We start from the raw sequence: 22,190 nt of genomic DNA on the forward strand, positions 1-22,190 counted from the left end.
CCTCAGAGCACCCTGGGGGGCCCCTTCCCAAGCATAATTAACGCCTGTCCAGGGCCCAGGTCGGAGTCCAACCACCCAAACAAACAGGCCCTCTTCTCTCCCACCGGCCAGGCCAGAATAGCGCCTTATGTCACGGATAACCACAGGCCAGGCTTGGAGCAGTGTGGGTCCAACCCCCCGTGACCTCATTTCCGGAGGGGTTGGGGGAGGGGCTGACCCACTGTGGGCACACAACTGCCAGGGAGGGCCGGCTGCTCCGAAAAGGAAAAGAATCGGCAGGACTCCCCGGGGGTCAGGCGAGCTTCCGAGAGAGGGAAGACCCCACGGGAGCAGCCTTTCCCCTCTGGTTTCTCCGTGCTGCCCTCAGTCCTCACCCTTCAGTCTCCCTGTGGGCAACTTCTGTACTATGGTTACCTGGCAACAGGGAGTGAGGGGCCTTAGCATCACTGCATCGTCCTGAATGGAGGCTCGGCCCGAAAGGCCTCTCTCTCTTCTTGTCCCCACTTCCCTCCCTTTCCAGCCGCTCACGCTGTGAACGGGGAAGTGCTTGCGGGCCCAGGGCCGGACGCGGGCGCTCACTCGATGAATAGCCTCTTGTTTGGATTCTTCCCTCACCCTCATCTGGCTTCCTCTCCAGGGACCTGGTGGGACCGGTGCGTCCAGGGTGCCCCCACGAGTCAGGAAGAGGAAGTCAGAGCAGGCGGGGGGTGGAAGGGCAGGGCGGTGGGAACAGTGCGCTCTTGGGAAGGAAAGCCCTGCCCTGGGTACACAGGAGCCGTCCAGGCTTGCTAGAGCCGCCTTTCACCCAGCAGCTGGGGCCCCACCTGCTCCAGACGCAAGCTCTGACGTCAGAACTCACCTGCCGGGACCCCTGCCTCGGCAGCTACCTCGTGATGGGCTTCAGAAGCCGCCCTCACAATGTCAGCCGGAGGCGAGGGAGGCGAGGGAGGCGAGGGGGGCCGGCTCTTAACTCAAGGGAGAGGAAATGCACCTTCACGGGCCACTGATCATGCCAGGTGCTGAGCGCCTGACAGCCGTGTTAGTGTTACCTGGGGGAAACGTGAAGGGTATATGCATGGAGATATGGGTCTATTGGTATCAAACGTCACCCTAAGTCCTTTCAGGAAAACACAGGCAAACCTCGGTTTACTATGCTTCACGGGTACTGTGTTTGTTTTGTGTTAATATATTTTTATGGATTTCAGAGAGGAAGGGAGAGGCGGGCAGAGAGAGAGAAACATCAGTGATGAGAGAGAATCACTGATCAACTGCCTCCTGCACGCCCCACACTGGGGACTGAGCCGGCAACTCAGGCCTGTGCCCTGACTGGGAATCAAACGTGACCTCCTGGTTCACGGGTCGAGGCTCAACCACCGAGCCACGCCGGCCTGGCTTTGTCCTGTGCATTTTCCACCACTCTGTGAGGACCCTGGGCTAAAGAAAGGATCAGGGGGACAGGGAAGGGGAGTGGAGGGCAGGAAGCTACATCCGGAAACAAGTTAAGGGGAGGTGAGGCCAGCGGGCCTGAGCAGCCACCTCCTCGCTGCATGACCGTGGGCAAGTCCCCGCCTGCCGGAGCCTCACCTCCTCCCCTGGAGGGCTGTGTGAGGCTTAGAGGGGGTCATGCTTATACAGCAACAAGGCCCCTCCGGACCCAAGCAGCTGTTTTCAGCTTCCCATGATCCTGTGGCTGAGCGGGAGGCAGAGGAAACCGAGACATTCCATGAGTGAAAAAGAAAATTCCAGAGCTGGACGGAGGAGCGGCCAGGGCTTAGCCCGTGCTGTCTTTCTAGGTTGTAAACACGGAAACAGGCCTGGAAGCTTCGAGCCCCTGGCCAGGGCAGGAAGATCCTGGGGCTAATTCCCTCTCAGAGGGGCGTCCGCCGAGGCCGAGGCCGAGGCCGTGACTAAATCCTTCCGTCGGCATCTGTGTTGCATGTGGCCCGGAGCATTTACTAGGAATCGGGGATGGACTCGCAATGCGTCAGCTGCTGCCTGGAAGCCCGCACCGATGCCTCAGCGAGTGTGGGCCTGGGAGCAGGGCACGGGGCTCCGCGGAGGGGCCGGGCTCTGAGGTCAGCAGCAGCCTCGCCCCCTCGGGTGGGAAGCGGCACCCTTTCTCTGACCCCTTCCAGCTTTAGCATCCAATGACCCCGGGATGAGTCAGCGGGAGAAAAAGCCCCCTGGCCAACCAGAGGGACGGCAAAGAGGGCAACCGAGCTCTGTCCATCTGGGGACCCAGGAGGCCCCCACAGGACGGGCCCCGGGTTTCCTTTCCTGCTTTATCGCAGCAGCGTTCCCTTTTGCTCAAACTTCAAATCCCTTGAAGAATCAGAGGAGCGGCAGTGCCACGGGCTTGGAAAGAGGGCTGGGAGGTTCTGAGGTTTCTCTCCGGGTTAGAGCCCCGCCCTCGTCTCATGTAGGGGAGGTCTGGGATGCCCCACGGGGGTAACTTACACTTCTGTGGTGATGAATCCGGTGAGCTCCGAGAGGAAGAGGAAGAGGATGAAGAGGCAGCAGCAGACAGAGACTGCAAGAAACAACAGAGACGCACAGTAAGGGTGGAGGGCACACACGATGGAGGCCACACCCCTCCACCTCCCCTTCCTTCCCCTGCCTCCAAGGAAGAGATGCTTAGAGGGAGTGGGAGAGACCCCCCGCATCCCCTCAGCCCCTTCCTACTCTTTTTTTTTGTTTGTTTTACATAAAAATATTTTTTTTTTCTTTTAGAGAGGAAGAGAGAGGGAGTGAGAGATAGAAACATCGATGATGAGAGAGAATCACTGATCGGCTGCCTCCTGCACACCCCACACTGGAGATCGAGACTGCAACCCGGGCATGTGCCCCGAACCCTGACCTCCCGGTTCACAGGTCGATGCTCAACCACGGAGCCACGCCAGCCAGGCGCCCCTTCCTCCTCTTGATCTCCATATGAAGCAGCCCCACTCCCAAAAAAGGTGGATTGATACGGCGGATACCAAGTCTACAGCGCTGGTACCGACCTGACCCTCCGGTGTGGACCAAACCCCCACAACGGGCAGCCCCTCCGAGGGGCTGGCCCAGCTTTCTTCCGCAAGAGCTGTTCAACGCAGAGGTCAGGCGGAAACACGGGGAGCCCGGTGGTGGCCCACCAATGGGTTGCTTGGCTTGAGTGGTACATTATTTATTTATTTTTTTTAAAATATATATTTTATTGATTTTTTACAGAGAGGAAGAGAGAGGGATAGAGAGTTAGAAACATCGGTGAGAGAGAAACATCGATCAGCTGCCTCCTGCACACCCCGCACTGGGGATGTGCCCGCAACCAAGGTACATGCCCTCGACTGGAATCGAACCTGGGACCTTTCAGTCCACAGGCCGACGCTCTATCCACTGAGCCAAACCGGTTAGGGCGAGTGGTACATACTTTAAACATGGAGGCAGCATCGAGCAATCTGGACATTGCGTGTAAAAGTCCAGCTTCTGGCTACTCCAGAGCACTTAAGCCCTGGACCCACATGGGGTCTGAGCTCACCAGCTTGCCACAGGCCCCGCCACTCCCTCTTGCCTCCCTGATTCCTTGTGTCCTTGCCGGTCATGGGAGCACAGACGTATAAGTCCTTTCTTTCTCTAAGCAGACGGCAGTGCAGGGGGTACCCTCTGCTCACCCAGCAATCCAGGCTAAGCAGGTGCCACATCAGTTTATACGGAGTGCCCGCGTGGGACTGCATTTGAATTTCAAATGCCTTCTCCCGCTGCTGAGCAACGCCACTGCAGGGGACAGTCGGAGTTCCCCGGCTCCCGTCCGCCCCTTCTCACCTGAAAACTGCAGGGAGGATGCGGCCAGGAGAAGAACCCCCATGAGCGGGCCAAACAGCCCCTCTTGAACAGCATCACCTCACAGGGCACCCACTTTTCAGAATCGTTTCCCCCCCCCCCACCCCGCCGCTCCCCTCCACCCTCCAGCCCCAGCACCCCCTAGGACGCTGCCGCGATGAACAAGCCCAAATCAAGCAGGCGTTTGTGAAGGTCCATGCTGACTTAGGTCTGTCCAGGTCTCCTCGCTGCCTTCCTGGCCTCAAGCCTGCAACCCGGACCCCCACGTCCTCCTTCGGACCAGGTTGGAGGTGGAGAGACAGGGCCGGCAAAGCCTCTCGCTGAGACCTGTGTGCTTTGTTCAAGGCTCTGAGGAAGCCTGGCCACACCGCAGGCGGACACCAAGGACCCAACACTCCTGGTCACTCGAACGCGGTGTCCACTTCCCCGCCCCCCCCCCCCCCCCTCGACTGGGAGGACAGAGACAGGCTCCCAGCACCACGGCGGCCTCAGGGTCTAGCACGGTGCCTGCCTCTGAGGAGGTAATGAAACACATCTTTGTTGAATGAATGAATGAATGAATGAATGAATGAAAAGTGCGAAGGCTGGACGAGGGCTTTTCAATCCATGTTTGGGCAAGACGCTAAGGCTTCTTCTGAGACTGACTCAGGGATCGGACGGGAGGAATGTGATCCCAGGAGAATGCTGGCCAGTGGGCAGCCAGTCAAGGGGACACTGGACCCGAGACCCGAGACGCCGGGACGTCAGTGAATCGTCCAAGGCCACACGGCCGCTGAAGGGAGGAGGCCACTCTCAAGCCCGACCTGCGAGGCCCCGGCGCCCTTGCTCGTCTCCTCGGTTATTCATAGCATCGACCGCGACGTCAGGAAATGGTTCTGCGTCTGCAGCCCCGCTCGGCCGTGCGCTCCTCCAGACAAAGCCCAGAGCCCATTCATCAGCGGGGTCCCGGTCTTGGCACGGGGCCCGGCCCCAGGACCCGGTTCATAAATATTTGTTCACTGAATGGTAGCTGAGGGCTGGCTTCCCAGGCCTCGTGCTTTTCCTCCCGCGGGAGGGACCTGCTACCCGGCGCGCTGTGACTGGGGCGGCAGAAGAGACCGCATCGCCGGGGCTGCGTGGCAGCGCCTTCTAAATTCTACGCCACGCAGGCCCTCTGACCCAGTCATTCCTCTTCTGGGAAAGTTACTTTACGGAAATAACCGTACAAGGACACACACGCTTATGTCAGGAAAGGTACGACCGAGGGTGTCTGTGACAGCAATACCATGAGATCAGCCATGTCCGCCCTCCGCAGGCTGGTCACACACACAGTGGGTCACCCAGCTCATGCAATATGACACGGCTGGAGAGAAGGGCGTGGTGGCCTACTATGTGCTGGAATGAAGGCATCCGGGACAAACCAGCAGGGAGAAAGGCGGGAAGATGGTGTGCACAGCGTGTGCCCGCCTGTGCTGACAACAAAGACAAACGCATATGAACGCCTCGCTGTACTGTTAAAACATTCTCTAGAACAGCCGTGGGCAAACTTTTTGACTCGAGGGCCACAATGGGTTCTTAAGCTGGACCGGAGGGCCGGAACAAAAGCATGGATGGAGTGTTTGTGTGAACTAATATAAATTCAAAGTAAACATCATTACATAAAAGGGTACGGTCTTTTTTTTTTTTATTTCAATAGTTTTATTCATTTCAAACTGTGCTCTGATACTGTGCTCTCCAGGAGCGTGTCTCCCTACATCACCATGATAACGTGTCTACGCATTCCCAGGGTGATGTCGGGGGATGCGTCCGCGGGCATTACAAGGAGCCTCTGGAAGATTGAGAGGTTGTTCCTTCTACTGAATGGGGATATAAATCCGCCCACTCAGAAGAAGGAGCTGCGGCCGCATTTCCCGACGTTGCCAGGTTAACACTGCTGATGGTGAAGGAGCGGAGGGGAGAGCAAGAGAACCCTCCGCTCTTTCGGCTCCGCGGGCCGGATAGAACAGCCGAACGGGCCAGATCCAGCTCGCGGGCCGTAGTTTGCCCACGGCTGTTCTAGAAGGATACACGCCAATAGTAACCCTGCTGACCCGGGAGAGACTGGAGAGACGGAGCAGAGGGTAGAGCTGTCCGCTGGGGGCAGGGAGGGCGCAGGCCTGATGGGACGTTTCTGGCCCAGGTTCATAAGCAGCGGAGCAGGGAGAAGACAAGCCCCTTCCCTCTCACGTCCCTGAGCATCCTCTCCGCGGGGATCAGACACAACGCGTCACCGAGCCCGGGGTCACAGACCCGCATGGGCTGCGGGCTCCAGGAGGATGGTGACAAGCGGAGGAGTGTCATCTGTGCACCGAGGACTTAGCACGCCCCCCACACGCGACAGGCGTGATGTCCTTTCACCCCGAGATCAGGAAACGGAGCCTCAGAGAGGTGAAGTGATCAGCCCAAGGTCACCAGCTGCTAAATGGGAGGAGGAACCCATTTCTGCCGGACCCCAGAGCCTGTTCCCCTCCCCGGGGGGCGTGGGGACTCAGGACTCAAGAAGGCATCCTCAGCTTCCAGGAGGCGAGCTGGAGGGAGGGAGAGCTGGGCGGGGCCAGCCAAGGTCAGGGGGTTCCTGAGGTCATCCATCACCTGACAACGGCCTGCCCTGGGAGGCCACGGGGGGCTCCAAGCTGAGGGTCTGACCCCAGGGGACAGTCCCTGGGGAAGGTCCCTCTCCTATACCAAGCACTGGAGAGGCCGCGGGTGGGGGTGGGGGTGCGGGTGGGGAGGGGAGGAAGGCAGGGGGGCCCGCTGAGTCCCAGTCCAGTCCGGCTCTCTCTTTTGCAAGCTGTGAAACATCAGGCGAGCCAGCTGACCTCTCTGAGCCCATTTTCTCCGGAAAATGAGGCTCCATCATTCCTGCTTGCATAGTGTTTTTGAAGTGTTTTTATTTTTCCTAAACAAACTTTTTTTATTGTGGAGGAATACGAGATACAAAGATGGTACAGAAGGTTCCCACACGCCCTTCTCCCAGCTTCCCCGCGTGTTAGTTAACATCTGGCAGATTTGTCAAAAGGGCTTAGTTGTCGTTGTCCAATACGATTACCAAAGAAGCTATAGTCTTATCCAGATCCCGTTTCCCACAGTGACCTCCTCCTGTTCCGGGAACCCGCCCAGGCCCCACCTTACACACAGTCGTCACGTGCCCGTGGTTTGGACCTGTGACAGCTCTTCAGACTGGCCTGCTCTCCCCGACCTTGCCACTGTCAACCCGTGACCAGCCCAAGGTCACCCAGCTGCTAAATGGGTAAGACGCCCCCCAATCTGGAGCTGTCTGATGCTTTCTCACAATTACACTGGCTTGTGGTTTGGGGGGGAAAGATCCCCAGCGATCAGGTGCCCTTCCCAGTGTGCCCCAGGGCATCCTATAGGGAGAGGGGGCGGGAGGGGGGCGCTGTGACATCCACATGACATCTCACTGATGTATCCACAGTAAAGTGACTATTTCCTTTCCATTCTCATCTCTCTCTCTCTCGCTTTTAAAAATATATTTTTATTGATTTCAGAGAGGAAGAGAAACATCAATGATGAGAAAGAATCATGGATCAGCTGCCTCCTGCACGCCCACAGTGGGGATGGAGCCCGCCACCCAGGCATGTGCCCTGACCAGGAATTGAACCGTGACCTCCTGGTTTATAGGTCAACCCTCAACCACTAAGCCACGCCGGGTGGGACCATCCTCATTTCTTCACAAGCGAGGCACTCAGTCCAGCCCACACTCCACAGGAAGAGAACCGAGCTCTGACTCCTGGACGGGGACATATTCCCATAGTATTTGGAATTCTTCTGTAAGGAAGCGTCACCCCTTCTCCCCCATCGGTATGGACTCAGGAACCTTTTCCTGGGGCGATGAGCCGGTAATACCATCTTTTGTTTTGTCCCTCGAACTGCCGGCGTCCGGCCGACACACCCCAGCCTTTGTTTCTTCTCCGGGCTGCTCTTTGCTTCCTGGCTTACACGGTGCCCCAGGTTCCCTTTGTACCCCTCCTGCCCGGTCCTGACATCAGCCACTTCTCCAGGGAGCCCTGCGTCCTTTTATTAACGAATGACATTTAGAACCCAACATCGGGGTGAGATTTTTATGTTTTTTAAATGGTTAAAACCATGCTTGTGTCAAAAATGCAACTCGTTTAAAAGGTCTGGAGAGAAAAGGAAATCTCTTCCTGACCGCTGAGCCCCCGTGTCATCTCCCAGGGCAGCGACTAGGAATGATTTCTGGTGTCCCCTTCCGGAAACAGATGCTGCCTCCCTCACAGGTGAGGGTGAGGACAGAGCTGAGACGAGGAACTATAGGAAGGGCCTGGAGAGACGCCCGTCATTGCTTCCCGCCTCCATCTCTCCGTTCCTCTGGCCCAGCAGTTCTGCATGGGGAGTGGGCACAAGAGTGGGATGGGGGTGGGGGAGGGGGAAGGGCGGGAAGGGCTACTCACTGATGGCCCCGGTGTACGTCGGCTGCGTAAGGTCCTTGGGCACCTTCCTGTAGATGTCAAACCTGCAGAGAGCAAAGGGGACGGGGTGAGACGGGCACAGAGGGCTGGTCTGGGGCAGCAGGGGCCGTGGTGTGGCTGGCGTGCTCCATAGCTCGGCTAACCTCGGCTCTCCCAGGACCAGCTCCCCCAAGAGCCTGCAGGACACCGCCTCTGATGGGCCCCGGGCCCCCACACTGCCCTTACCCGTCTCACTTCCTCAGGACACATGTTGGCACCTGAGAGGACCTTGACCCACATTTGGTTATGTTTCTTTTTTTTTTTTAATATATTTTTATTGATTTCAGAGAGGAAGGGAGAGGGAGAGAGATAGAAACATCCATGATGAGAGAGAATCATTGATTGGCTGCCTCCTGCAGGATCCCAGACTGGGGGTTGAGCCCGCCACCCGGGCATGTGCCCTGACCGGGAATCGAACCATGACCTTCCAGGTGACAGGTGTTAACGCTCAACCACTGAGCCACGCCGGCCGGGCTTGGCTGTGTTTCTCGGTTGGTCTTTCCCCATCAGAATGTCGCCCTCCTGAGGGCAGGGGCCTGGTGAGGTTTGTCACCCTGCCACATCCCCAGACCCTAGCTTGGGCCTGGCACAGAGTAGGCACTCAACAGGAATGAACTGAACCCCAAGGGGCTTCTCTGACGTTAAAGGGAGCAGGATGCTATGGCGTCACCTCTCCACCTCACCCTCCAGTTTCCACCCCCGGCTTCCACGGCCCTGTGCCCGCTTCTTATAGATTCTTCTTTGTTGTTGTTTTGTTGTTATTGTTAATCCTCACCTGAGGATATTTTCCCATTGATTTTTAGAGAGCATGGAAGGGAGGGAGACAGACAGAGAGACACATCGATTGCTTGCCTCCCACATGCACCCCAACCAGGGCCAGGGATCGAGCCTGCAACCGAGGTACATGCCCTTGATCGGAATCAAACCCGGGACCCTTCAGTCCGAGGGCCAACGCTCTACCCACTGAGCAACACTGGCTAGGACCTTAGAGATTCTTCTTCAGTCCAACAGAAACCCTGCCCGGGACCCGGTCTCAGCCTCAGCTCGGCTTTGGCTGTTTCCTGTGGGTTTCGGCCCCAGGCACAGAGCCCTCGCCTTTCTTTCTCAGGGATCCCATCAGCGTAGACAGGGGTTGTGGGCGGAAGGATTTGGGGTTTGGGCCTCAGACAGGCTTCTTGGGTTTAAATCTGGCCAGCTGCTGAAGACATAAGGCCCTGAGTCAGACTGCCCTGGGTTCAAATCATGGCTGGTCTTCTTCCTCGCTGGGTGACTTTGGGCCAGGGGTCCTCAAACTTTTAAACAGGGGGCCAGTTCACTGTCCCTCAGACCGTTGGAGGGCCGGACTATAGTTTAAAAAAAAGAACTATGAACAAATTCCTATGCGCACTGCGGGCCCGGGACGCGTCGGCTGCTAAGCAGGACAGGCAGCGGCACCAGGCGGGCCGGATCAATGTCCTCGGCGGGCCGCATGTGGCCCGCGGGCCATAGTTTGAGGACCCCTGCTTTAGGCAAATAAGTTCCCCTCTCTGAGCCTCAGTTTCCTCGTCTATAAAAATAGGGCTCCTACGACCAGACCCGCCAGGCGACTGAGGAGTGAGGGACGTCCGTGTCCGGCAGGTTTGACACGGAGCATCCACAGGAAGGCTCCTCACGCACCTGGCTTCCTTCGCGCCCTTGACCCTGGGCAGACGGCTCTCGCACACCGTGTTCTACCCATGGGGCTCTAAGTCCACACGCGACGTTCCCAGGCTCTCTGGTTGGGGCCCAGCTTGGTAAAGAGCCGCTGCTCTGGCCCTGCTGGGTGACGGGCTGGCGTGGACGCCCCTCGGGGACCGGGAGAGGTGGCACCCTGCTAACCCAATGCCATGACTTACAAGTCTTGCCTAAGATCTGATACTTGCCTCCCGTGTGCTCGCTCCAACAGCACGTGAACCTGGTGTCCTGAGACCTCAGGGGAGAAACAGGTCCTGTCGGCCGCCAAATGAAAAGGCACCACTTTCTTCCCTACCTGCTCAGCCGGGTGCCAGGGCCCCTAAGGGCACTAGAAACTGGGGCTAGGAGTGTGTGTGAGGGGTGGGGACCGTGTGACTCAACCACCCACACCTACTCACCTCCCTGACGCTGAAAATGTTCGCCCCTTTCCCGTGAGAGACATGTGAGAGATAAGAGCAGGTACTGCAGAGTCTACCTGTCGGGGTTCAAAGGTGACTTTGCCACTGTGTGACCTGGGCCACGTCACTTACTTAACCTCCCTGCGCCTCAGCCCCGCCATCTGTAAAATGGGGCAACAATCCTAACTATCTCACAGATCGGGGTTAGGACCAGAGGGCTGTGAGCACATAAAGCACTTAGAACCGGCCTGGGGCCCAGGAAGTGCTCTTTGAGTACTGCTGTTACTGTTATTGATGCTCATCTGAGTGACATTTATGAGCACCTACTATGTGCTGGGCCCTCTTTTAGGCGCTAGGACACGGAGATAAAATGGGCCCCATGTGCCTGTGTTTTTGCAGCAGAGACAAAGGAAATGCAAGGAGGAGGCAGTGGTGCTTCCGCACGGGGTCAGCTGGGGCCTGGGAGAGGCCGGAAAGGGCACCCGCGAATCCGGAAGCTTCCTACAGGAGGGGATGTCTGAGCAGAGCAGGAGGACGGGAGGAAGGTGGGTGCAGACCAGGAGCAGCCCGGATAATGAGAACAGCAACAGCCGAGGCCACGCGAAGGGTCAGTCCCGGAGTGCTGGAGGCTTCCTTCATTTGCACGTGGTACCTACCAGGCAGGCCCTTACAATCCCACTTCCTGGTCCAGTGAATACCAGTCACCATCCAGGGCCCACAGGCGGAATCTGGACCTTACAGTTTAAAAACATAGGAACCACCCGGCCGGTGTGGCTCAGTGGTTGAGTGTTGATCTATGAACCAGGAGGTCACGGTTAGATTCCCAGTCAAGGGCACGTGCCCGGGTAGGGGGCGTGCAGGAGGCAGCCGATCAATGATTCTCTCTCATCATGGATGTTTCTATCTCCCTCTGCCTCTTCCTTCCTTTCTGAAATCAATGAAGATAAATAAATAAATATAAAAAACATATGAACCATCATCTCAAAACTGGGCGTTTTATAGAAGCAGAGGCGGCTCAGGGTGACGAGGTGGGGGTGGCCCAGGGCAGAGTATCAGAACCGGGTGAGGGTGAGGAGGGCGGGATGGAGGGTTACACACAGGGGACTGATTAAATAAGTGAACACTGTGCGATGACGGGGCCGCGGCCTCACTGTCAGGGAGGTACGCACAGAGAGAAAAGCAGGAAAACCCTGTGCTATGAGCGTGGAGACGGAGGGATTGCTGTGAAGTCGTGATTTCCAACATACACAATACACACATCGCCATGTGGATGTATGCGTATCACACGTTCCTGTGTGTCCCAGCTCGTTCCAGAGAGAGGGTCCAGGAACCGGCAGCCGGAGAGCAACGGGTGCCTCTGGCACTGACATACTGGCTTGTAATAGCATCCTTTCCTCAAAGAAACCAGCTTCTTGGAGAAATGGCTAATTCTAGGGCTGGGCAGGGAAAATGCAAGATGAACTGGGAGCATCACCTTATGTCAGAAAGCAAGGAAGTGCCCAACGAATGATGGGGACATAACAGGACAAGAGGCCAGCTTACAGGGGCTCCCACTGGCCAGAGAGGACAGCAGGAACCCCGAAGTCCGTGACCACAGTAAGAGACCATAACCCACTGGGTAAGACAGGAAGCCCAGACTCTATGGACACAAAGAAATGAATCCATCAGAAGTCTGAGGAGGAACGGGACATGGACGCACCTTCCAAGTCCCTCCCCACAAATCCTTGTGAACTGCAAGAGGAGAAAGTGTAACTTGACTGTGGAGAAACTTGGCAGACATCATAGCAGCATCCAAGTGACTGACTGAGTGTCACCAGCAGGAGACACGTCATGGTCCCCCACACCATCACGCCTGTGGAGATCTTGCTCCAAACGCACAACCTCGCGTGAATCACGAGAAAACACAAACAAATCCACACCGAGGGGCAGGTTACAAAATGACGGGTCAGCACTTGTCCAAATATCAAGGTCAGGAAGGCAAGTGAAGGCTAAGGAACTCTCAGAGACGGGAGGAGGCGAAAGAGACGTGACAACCCAATCCCGCGGATGATGTCCCGCACTGGACAAAGGGCATCAGTGGGGCAATGGGTGGGATTTGAATTAGAAGCGGTAGGCATCTGACTGTGAAGAGCTGGCTTTGCTAATGCTTGCTGAGCGTCTCTGGTGTTAGGTAGGGTATGTCTTTGTTGGAAGCGGGAGCGGGAGGAAGGCTGGGTGAACAAAGGTCTACGAGAGGAGGTTAGACTTGGACCAAACCACAGGAGGCAATAGCAGTCAAAGGGATGTGCTCCGGACAGACGGAGTGATGCGGTTCTGGTACGAGGCTCTTTCACATACGTATTTGACTTTAATGTTCACAGGAACCCTGGCCGCGACTTGCTCCAAGTCACCAAGCCCACGGTTAGGAAAGGCAGGATTCAAACCAAGTCTAAGCCCAGAGGCCATGGTCCTTCCACTCCCCTGGACCCGTGGGAATCTGTTTAGAGCTCAACTGCTGGTAAATTAACGTCTTAAGGTTTCGTTTATTTGCTTTTCCAGAGATGCTGCCTCAGAGCAAGTGGGAGCCTCCTGGAAGACAGGGGCCAGTTCAAAATACATTAATTCATTCAACAGACCTTTACTAAGTACCCACTGCAGTGGGAAAACGAAAGAGGGCCAGGTAGACACAGCCCCTCCCCCATGAAGCTGCCTGTCTACCAGTGGCTTTGGCTCCCTGTTTAGGGCCACCTGGACAGAACGTTCTCTAATAACAACCCCATTCCCACGCTACAAAATCCGAGCTGGGGTGTGGTGGTGGGGTAAAGGGAGAGCTGAAAAAGACCCTGGGTTCAGAGCTGACCACAAGCCAAGTGAGTCAGCAATAAATGTCACTAAGAAAATGGGCCACAGGGAAGATGGTGAGAACCCAGGCATGTGACAGACCGGGAAGTGAGCCGTCCTCTTTGGCTCACATTAGTCAGCCCCTCACTGTGGTGATGCGGCGATGAGATTAGCGGTGGCCACTCATTGTGAAAAGAATGTGGAAGAAAGGGCACGGAGAACGGGGGAGGGGAAAGGGTGCTGACTGCACATCCAGTGCATGCCTGGCTCACGCTAGAACAGGGGTGGGCAAACTTTTTGACTCGAGGGCCACCATGGGTTCTTAAACTGGACCGGAGAGCCGGAACAAAAGCATGGATGGAGTGTTTGTGTGAACTAATATAAATTCAAAGTAAAGGAGCGGAGGGGAGAGCAAGAGAACCCTCCGCTCTTTCAGCTCCGCGGGCCGGATAGAACAGCCGAACGGGCCAGATCCGGCCCGCAGGCCGTAGTTTGCCCACGGCTGCTCTAGCCCCTTGACGAGCTCCTTCCCATCCAACTATCTCGGCCAACCTACGAGTTGGGGACTGTGAGCCCGTTTTACAGGTGAGGCTCAGAGGGGCTGGTGACTCGACTATGAAGTGCCACAGGGGCCTCCTGCTTTGCACGCCCTCCACGGCCCGGCCTGGAAGGCTCTGAGGTCATGGTGTCCAAACCCATTCGTTTTCCAGATGAGAAAGCGGGAGCCCCAAGAAGAGGGGTGACTGTCCAGTTCAGGGTGTAATTCAACTCAGAGTATTTAAAACGAAAACCAGCCAGCAAAAAGCTAGGGACATCCTTGGCCTCTCTCACGCTCTCGAAGTCACATGCCAGTGGTTCTCAGGCAGGCGCGATGCTGTCCCCGAGGCGACGTTTGGCAATGTCCGGAGACCTTTTGGCTGTCACACTGGGGGGTGCTACTGGTACCAAGTAGGGGGAGGGCAGGGATGCTAATAACCACCCTACAGCACACAGGACAGCTCCCACAACAAGGGATGATGGGCCCGAAATGTCCCACTGACGCTGGGAGACCCCGTCGCTCGCAGAGCAAAACTTTCCTTGCGGGAAGCTCATGCTCCGTGGAGCCTGTGTTCTTGCCCAAGTCGGGGCTCCAGCCCTGATCGCCTCCCTGGGAGCCCGAGGGCCTGGAGGAAGCAGTCTGCCCCTCTCCCTTTTGCTCTGAGCTGAGCAGACAGAACTCACTTGGGAAGAACTGGGCCAAGGACCCAGCAGGGGGAAAACGAAGTCGATCTGCATTTGCTGATGCACTCCAGTGGTCCAGTGAGTACAGGGGTCACTAGTTTAATGCAAAAGGTGCTGAGCCCAGCCGCGTGTGGCTCAGGGGTTGAGCACATCAACCTACGAACCAGGAGGTCCTGGTTCGATTCCTGATCAAGCCGGCACAGACTCCCAGTGGGGAGCGTGCAGGAGGCAGTCAATCAATGATTCATTCCCATTACTGATGTTTCTATCTTTCTCTCCCTTCCTCTCTGGCATCAATATATATATATCTTTAAAAGATGCTGAATCAGTGCCTCTAACGTTGTTATTCTTCAGGATAAAACCAATTCCTTCGGAGAAAACGTACATCCGCACCGGGAGGCAGTGAGCACATCGGACTGACTTCAGAGAGATTCGCTTTCCGGACCACATGCCGCCTGCAGGGCGAGGAAGGCGGCCTAACCTCCCCTGAAAATAAACAGGCGGAGGGAACCGCCACGGGAACGTCTGACTAACGGGCCTCTTCTGTCATTTCTTTTCATAGCAGAACGCCTCAGCTTTGCTATTTTAACTTTTGCTGCCGGGCCCTCGCTTCTCCCGGCTCCTGCACACGAATCTCGGCTCGCTCTGTGGTTCGCCATATGTGGGCGGCGACCGGGCCGCGCGCGTGATGTCACTGTTTCCAAGGCTTCGTGACATGAGACGCCATTTAGGAGCAAGTCATTGGAAGTGGTGGGTCATTCAGCCCAAAAATAGCCAGCAAGGGTTTTCGTTGGCACTTGGGCCTGCTCGGCCCTGCCCGCCAGCCTCTCCAGGCCCTCGGAGCCAAGTGCCAGGGGGTTAGGTGAAAAGTGTGCTTGTTTGTTCACTCCTTCGTTTCCTCACCTTCCTGAGACCCACCGGTGTGCGTGCATGTGTGTGCGCGTGCGCATGTGCGCGTGCCAGAGTGCCCACAGAGGTCAATGAACGCCCCGGAGCTGAGCCCTGCAGGATCGCTCTCACGCCCCCCCCCCCACCCTGGCCTTGACATTCAAACAGCTAACATAAGCTCACCCTTCTCCTCCCCCTGTTAAAAGGAAGGGTACAAACATCTGTCTTCCTCTCCAGCCGGGATGAAGGAGCTTTGGGGGAGTCACGTTAATGACAACAGCCACCAACCACGGCAAGGCTGCTGCCGCCCGCTACGTGGTGGCTGCCACCATTCTCGCCTTTCCCTTGCCCAAGATGCAAGATTAGGGTTCACACTCCTGCTCCAGGGCACCCACGTCTAACCTCTGCGCCCCTGGCCCGCCCGGGACGGGGACAGCCTCCTGCATCCACAGGTCTGGGTGACGACCCGCTGTGCACACACCTCCAACATGCACAGTGTCCTCTTCCAGCCCGTCGCTGGGGCTCTCTCCCTGATCTCGCTGCCCACATGGAGGTCTCTCTCTCCACAGGGGAGCCTCCAGCTTCAATCACCTCCCCCTGTGACCTCTCCCATGTCAGAATACGCTCTCTGCCCACCAAGTCCTACCCTCTCCTCTCCCCTCCTTCCCACAAAAGCCACCAAATCTGGCCACAGAGGAGGAATAAACCTGAACTGGAAGGCCCCTCCCCAGGCAGGCATCGCGCCCCCGCCCCGGGCTCTGTGAATGTGTATTCCTGGCAAACCCCACGTTGGCTGCAGGGCCCTCTACTCCAGCTGGGCTGGGCGGGTCAGGTCTGTCCCTCAGCCTCCTGTGGGTCGTGCAGGGCTCGGCCCACTAAAGGTATTCAGTGAATTCCAGGTGAGACCCGAAAAGGACGTGTACACGCAGGGCCATTCGCTACAGCACCAGCTGGGACAGCAAGCGACTAGGGGCCATCCACACGTCCATCCGAGGGGACCGGTTCGTGAACTGCAGACCATCCGTGGAGCGGAGGGTGCACAGCTGTAAAGGGGGAGGAGGAGGTCTCTACACAGAAAGAGAAAAAAGCAAACTGCGGAACACCGTGTTCTGTTCCATTCCGTGTGTGTGTGTGGGGGGGGGGGGTTGGGGGATAAAAATAAATGTACATCCTTGCTTGTATCTTCAGAAAGAAACAATAGAAGGTGTAACCAAAAGCTAACACGAATGGTGGCTTCCATTATTCTTTTTTTTTTTTTAAATATATTTTATTGATATTTTACAGAGAGGAAGGGAGAGGGATAGAGAGCTAGAAACATCGATGAGAGAGAAACATCGATCAGCTGCCTCCTGCACACCCCCCACTGGGGATGTGCCCGCAACCAAGGTACATGCCCTTGACCAGAATCGAACCCGGGACCCTTCAGTCCGCAGGCCGACGCTCTATCCACTGAGCCAAACCGGTTTCGGCGCTTCCATTATTCTTAGGAGATGCATAAAAACTATCAAATATTTAGGGGTAATTTTGACAAAAGTACAAGACCCGCATATGAAAAACTATAAAACATGGAAGAGGGAAATCTAAAAAGACCTAAATAAATGGACAAATAGACCGTGTTAATGGTTCAGAAGGCTTGATATTGTTACGGTGGCATTTCTCCCCAAATTGATGGGCAGATTCAACTCACGCCTAGCAAGCATTTTTTTAGACATCGCCACGTTGATTCTAAGATGCATATGTTAGTGCAGAGGACTTCGAATAGGAAAAACCCCTCTTCAGCAGAACAAAGTGGATCCCACTCCAGACCTGCTACAAATCTTCCAGAAGAAAACGAGAACATCTTTGTGATCTTAGGTTAGGCAAAGGTTTGTGTGTTTTTTTTCTTAGTAAAGCAGGATCCATAAAAATAATTGGTAAGGAAGGCTTCATCAAGATGATAAACGTGTGCTCTTCAAAAGGTACTATTAAAAGAATGAAAAGACAAGCAACAGACTGGGAAAACTACCGTGAGCCTCGTGTCTGATAAAGGATTCATATGCAGTTTAAAGAACTCTCAAAACTCAGCATTGAGAAATGGCCCGTTAAAAACTGGGCAAAAGATCTGAATAGACATTTCACTGAAGATTTATCGATGGCACATAACCCCATGACGTGATGCTGACATCAAAGTCATCGGGGAAATGCAAATTAAAACCACAAAGAGATACCACTCCATGCCAGAGATTTCCAAACGGGGTGCCGTGGCAGGTACCCTGGTGCGCCGCAATAACGTTTAAAACTTGCAATACCTGACTATTTAGGCAGGGCCACTGGCCTCTTTTCCCTTAGACTGTCAAATAAATGAAGGACAACAGCCAGCACAACAATAGCCGTGCAGTGTGAATGAATAAAAAAGATGCCTACTGTTTTGTCAGATCGGCAAAAACTATCTTCCGGTGTGCTGCAGAAGTATCGTGATTAGCTTGTGTGTGCCAGAGGATGAAAAGGGGTGGAAATCGCTGCTCTGGACTTACTAGAATGGCGGAAAGTACAAAGAGTGATCGCACCAAGTGCTGGCGGGGGTGTGGAGCCACGGCAACTCTCGGACATTGCTGGTGGGAAAGCAAAGCTGCCCGACCACTAGGGAGGAGGGAGTGGCAGTTTCTCCCAACGTTAAACGTGTACCCAGCATGCCATCCAGCCGCTCCACCCCAGGAGAAATGTATATGGCCCTAGGGGGTTTGGCTCAGCGGACAGAGCGTCAGCCTGCAGACCGAAGGGTCCTGGGTTCGATTCGCATCAAAGACAGATACCTCCCCAGTTGCAGGCTCCTCCCCAGTCCGGGCCCTGGTTGGAGCTCGTGCAGGAGGCAACCAATCGGTGTGTTTCTCTCACATTGATGTTTCTCTCTGTCTTTCCCTCTCTCTTCCACTCTCTCTAAAAATCAATGGAGAAGTATCCTCAGGTGAGGATTAAAATAAATAAATAAATAAATAAATAAATAAATAAATAAATACACACACACACACACACACACACATGCATATGAATATTCATGGAAGCTTAGTCTGTAATAGCTACAAACTGGAAAGAACCCAAATGTCCATCAACGGGCAAAGGGCTGGACAAATGACAGCGCAGCCCCACGATGGACTATTGCTCAGCAATCAAAAGCAGTGGGGTATCGGCATGAGCCACAATATGGGCGATTCTCAAAATAAGAATGCTGAACGGGAGACAAACCCGGGTATCTTCGGTATGACTCCATCTCCATAACATTCTCAAAGTACAAACCAACTAGAGTGACAGCAGCCCACCGGTTGCCTGGAGACGGAGGGAGGAAGGGGCATGAGGAAAGCCCGGGAGGTGAGGGATACGATACGTTCACGCTCTTTGGCTGCGATGGTGGTTTCACGGGTGTGTACACCTCTCAGATTCTCCAAGCGGACACTTTACGTGTGGGCAGTTTATTTGATGTCAGTTATTCCTCAATAAACTGTTGGGGGGAAATGTAATTGATAGTCATCACTGAAACACATCAAATACATTCACCTCCAGCCCTACATCCTAATGCCACCTGTCCCTTGCCATTCTATCTGGAACGTTATTCGCCGGGATATCTGTGTGCTTGCTGCCTCCCTTCATGTGGGTCTATATTCCAATGTCACCTCCTCAGAGAGCCCTGTCAGAATCCACGGGGAAACTGGTGAAGTTTGCAGACCCCAGGGCCCCACTGTAGAATAAACTGAACCGGAGTGGGGGCAGGAAGGCAGGAAGGCACCGCTAAGGCAGAAGCCGTGCGTTTATTTCCAACTTCAAATCATGGATTTCCCCACGCTTTCAACTTGTACCTACCTGAGTTAAGAGAGGGGTGGGGAAGGGGACTGGCATCTCCTGGGCTCCTACCCGATGGGCCAAGCACCACTTACACCCTGGACCTCCCCCACTGCATCCTCCCTGCCAGCCATCAGGTACCAGCAACGAAGGAGGAAACCAGACTCAGAGAGGCTGAGCCACTTGCCTGAGCTCACGCAGCCAACAAGAGGCAGAATCAGGATTGGAACCCTGGTCAGCCTCACCTGGAGGCTGCCCCCCATGCTGACTCTCTGCAGCCGCCCCCCAGCTCCACGCTGGCTCCTGGGGGCCTTGACTGTCCCTGCTCCCAGCTGCCCTCCTGCACCCGAGTAGGGCCTGGTGGGACCGCAGGCTGTGGGCACCCGGTGAGCGAGTGGAGGAGGAAGGGTCCCCAGTGCGGTGCGGTGCCCCCCGAGGCCCTGGCAGAGCGCAGCTGGACAGCGTCCCCTCACCCGCAGCTGCCTCCCCCACCTGAATGACGAGTCATCTGTCGAGAGCGGAAAGCTGTCTGTGGAGCCTGGGCTTGGCTGGGAGTCAGGCTTCCCGCTGTCAAGGCCACAGGGGGCGCGGCTGAGGGACGGCAAGGGCCCCAAAGCGTTTCCAAGTCACTGGATCCGGGCCACAGCCGCGGCCCCACAGCGGGACACAACATCAGCGAGCAGATGCTATAAATGGAAATGTATTCTTAGAGGGGCAGATGATGGGGGGGGGGGGTCAGAAGTGACCCATCATCGGATAAAAATACAGACGGCATTTAAATGCTGAGCGGCAGCAGCTATTCGGGGATTGGGTTCTCATGCCCGTGGCTCCCCGCCAGGGCACAGCCTTCGACAGATCTGAAAGGAAGGAGCTATTGGGGTGGGTGCTTTAAGTACAGGAGGAGAGCAGTGGGGTGGAAGGTGGGAGGTGGGGGGAAGGTAGGCATGCCCGCACACCTGAGGAAGGTGCTGCCTTTGGGGGGCGCACACAGATCCCTTGATCTCCACCCACACCTGTCCATGGGGTTCAAGTCCACTCTGGGCCGTGAGACCACCCCTTGGACAACATCCTCGCCGTCCTGCAAAGTCAAGGCGGAGTCCTGGCGAGGCCCGTGGCTGGGAGCCGAGGCCGGGACTGGGTGTGAGGAGCTTGCAGGGCAAGGCCAGTGCAATGGAGGAAAGCTGGGGAGGGGCCTGGTGTGGAGAGGGAAGGGGGATATTTGCTGAGCCAGCTCTCAGCTCCTGCTGTCTCACTGTCCCCGCAAAGCCATCCAACATACAGAAACCATGTTCACCCTCATTTTTACAGGAAGAGACACTGAGGCGAGGAGACTGTGTGAGACGGTGACCCTGAGACTGAAGCTGAGACGCTGAGTCTAGCAAGACAAGCAGAAAGGAGGCCGGGGAAAGGGTGGGCAGCGTCTGCGGCACAGTGACCGCCCCTGCTAAGGTTCACGGCTCCCGAAGCTCAAGGTCACTCGATCAGCACGTGGCAAAGCGGCGGTGTGCTCCCTCCGAGGCCCTAGCAGAAAGTTGCTAGGCTACGCTGGGGCCAGCTGTGTGCTTCAGAAAGTGAGGGCCCTAACAGGTTTGGCTCGGTGGACAGAGTGTCGGCCTGCGGACTGAAGGGTCCCAGGTTCGATTCCGGTCAAGGGCATGTACCTTGGTTGCGGGCACATCCCCAGTAGGGGGTGTGCAGGAAGCAGCTGATTGATGTTTCTCTCTCATCGATGTTTCTAACTCTCTATCCCTCTCCCTTCCTCTCTGTAAAAAAAAATCAATAAAATATATTTTTTAAAAAAGAAAGTGAGGGCTGGCCTGCATTTAAAAGGCGAGGTCTTTTTCAGACAAGCCCATGGGAAAGGGCATAGGGAGAGGGGTCTCAGGGCTCTCCTCGCCCTGGGTGGGCGGTGAATCGTTCACCGTTTTCGTGTGGGCACGTCTCGGGACTTTTCCGTTCTTCTATAATAAACAGGTTATAAACAATAAACCAGGACAGTGGGAGACCTGTCTTGGGCTGGCCAGCCCCTCTCTGTGTATTATCTGCCCCCCACCCCCCACAGCCCCGCCAGCACTCAGTTCCGGAAAGGCCCCTTCTGCCCAGCCCTGTGCCTTTGCTTGCATCGTGCCCTCTCTGTCTCTCCTTCGCCAGCTCGCCCGCTCTTCCTGTCATTACTGCGTGCCTACTGCGGACCAAGCACTGTTCTGGGTGCGAGGAATACAATGGTGGTCAGACACGAAGCTCCCTGCCTTCGCCCAGCTTACAGCCCAGTGGGGGAGACAAACAACAAATGAACTAACGTAATGTCATTGCTGACAAGTGCCGTGAAGACAAATAAAGCAGGCCAAGGAGACAGACTGGAATGTGGGTGCTGCTTTGGGTGGGGTGCGAGGGGGGTCAGAGAGGGCTTATCTGACAAGGTGACATGCAAACAGAGATCGGAGTTCCACGAGACAGGCAGCCACGTGGACATCCAGGGAAGAGCATTCTAGGCAGAAAGGACAGCAAGTGCAAAGGCCCTGGGGCAGGGAGCATATTTGGCAGGTTCCTGGAATAGCAAGGAGGCTGACACAGCTGGCATGGGAGGTTAGGTGAGAAGCCCCTGGTCTTTAGAACTCATCTGGCACATCCTTTGCTCTGAGAAGCCACCACCGTCAGTCCCAGGCTGGCGGAGGAACCCTTCTCCCGGCTGCCACAGACCCTGAGCTTCTCGGTCATCATCTGCCCACGGTGTGTATCATGAACATGTGTGGACCACAATCACTGAATGAACAGCGCGGCCCACGCTGGCTCATTAATACTATTGGTGTCTTCCCCTCAAGCCATGAACCAACCCCTCAAGGGTAGAAACGGGTCTTCTGCATCTTGGGGTCCCCAGCGCCTGGCTCTGCAGTCTCAAGCAGGGAGCATCATCTTGAAGCAACCAGAGGCCCACTGAGCCACAGAAGCCCATGGGTCTTTCCCGGCCAAGAAGTCACCTGAGATGGGCAGCTGAGTCCCCCAGGGACTTCAC

At 55.8% G+C, this 22,190-nt stretch overlaps 1 protein-coding gene across 1 annotated transcript in view; it reads right to left on the reverse strand.

Moving 5' to 3' along the window:
• The window catches only part of ERGIC1 (endoplasmic reticulum-golgi intermediate compartment 1), an 85,527-nt gene that overhangs the window by 35,639 nt on the left and 27,698 nt on the right, over positions 1-22,190 (reverse strand). The window contains exons 2-3 of the mRNA XM_080676861.1: positions 8,268-8,329; positions 2,458-2,530 (exon numbers count right to left, since the gene is read on the reverse strand). Of these exons, the coding sequence (XP_080532987.1) occupies positions 2,458-2,530; positions 8,268-8,329 (135 nt within the window). The remainder of the gene's footprint in view (positions 1-2,457; positions 2,531-8,267; positions 8,330-22,190) is intronic.

Source organism: Plecotus auritus (genome assembly GCF_963455305.1).
Source record: "Plecotus auritus genome assembly, chromosome: 6".
Classification (NCBI taxonomy): Eukaryota; Metazoa; Chordata; class Mammalia; order Chiroptera; family Vespertilionidae; genus Plecotus; species Plecotus auritus.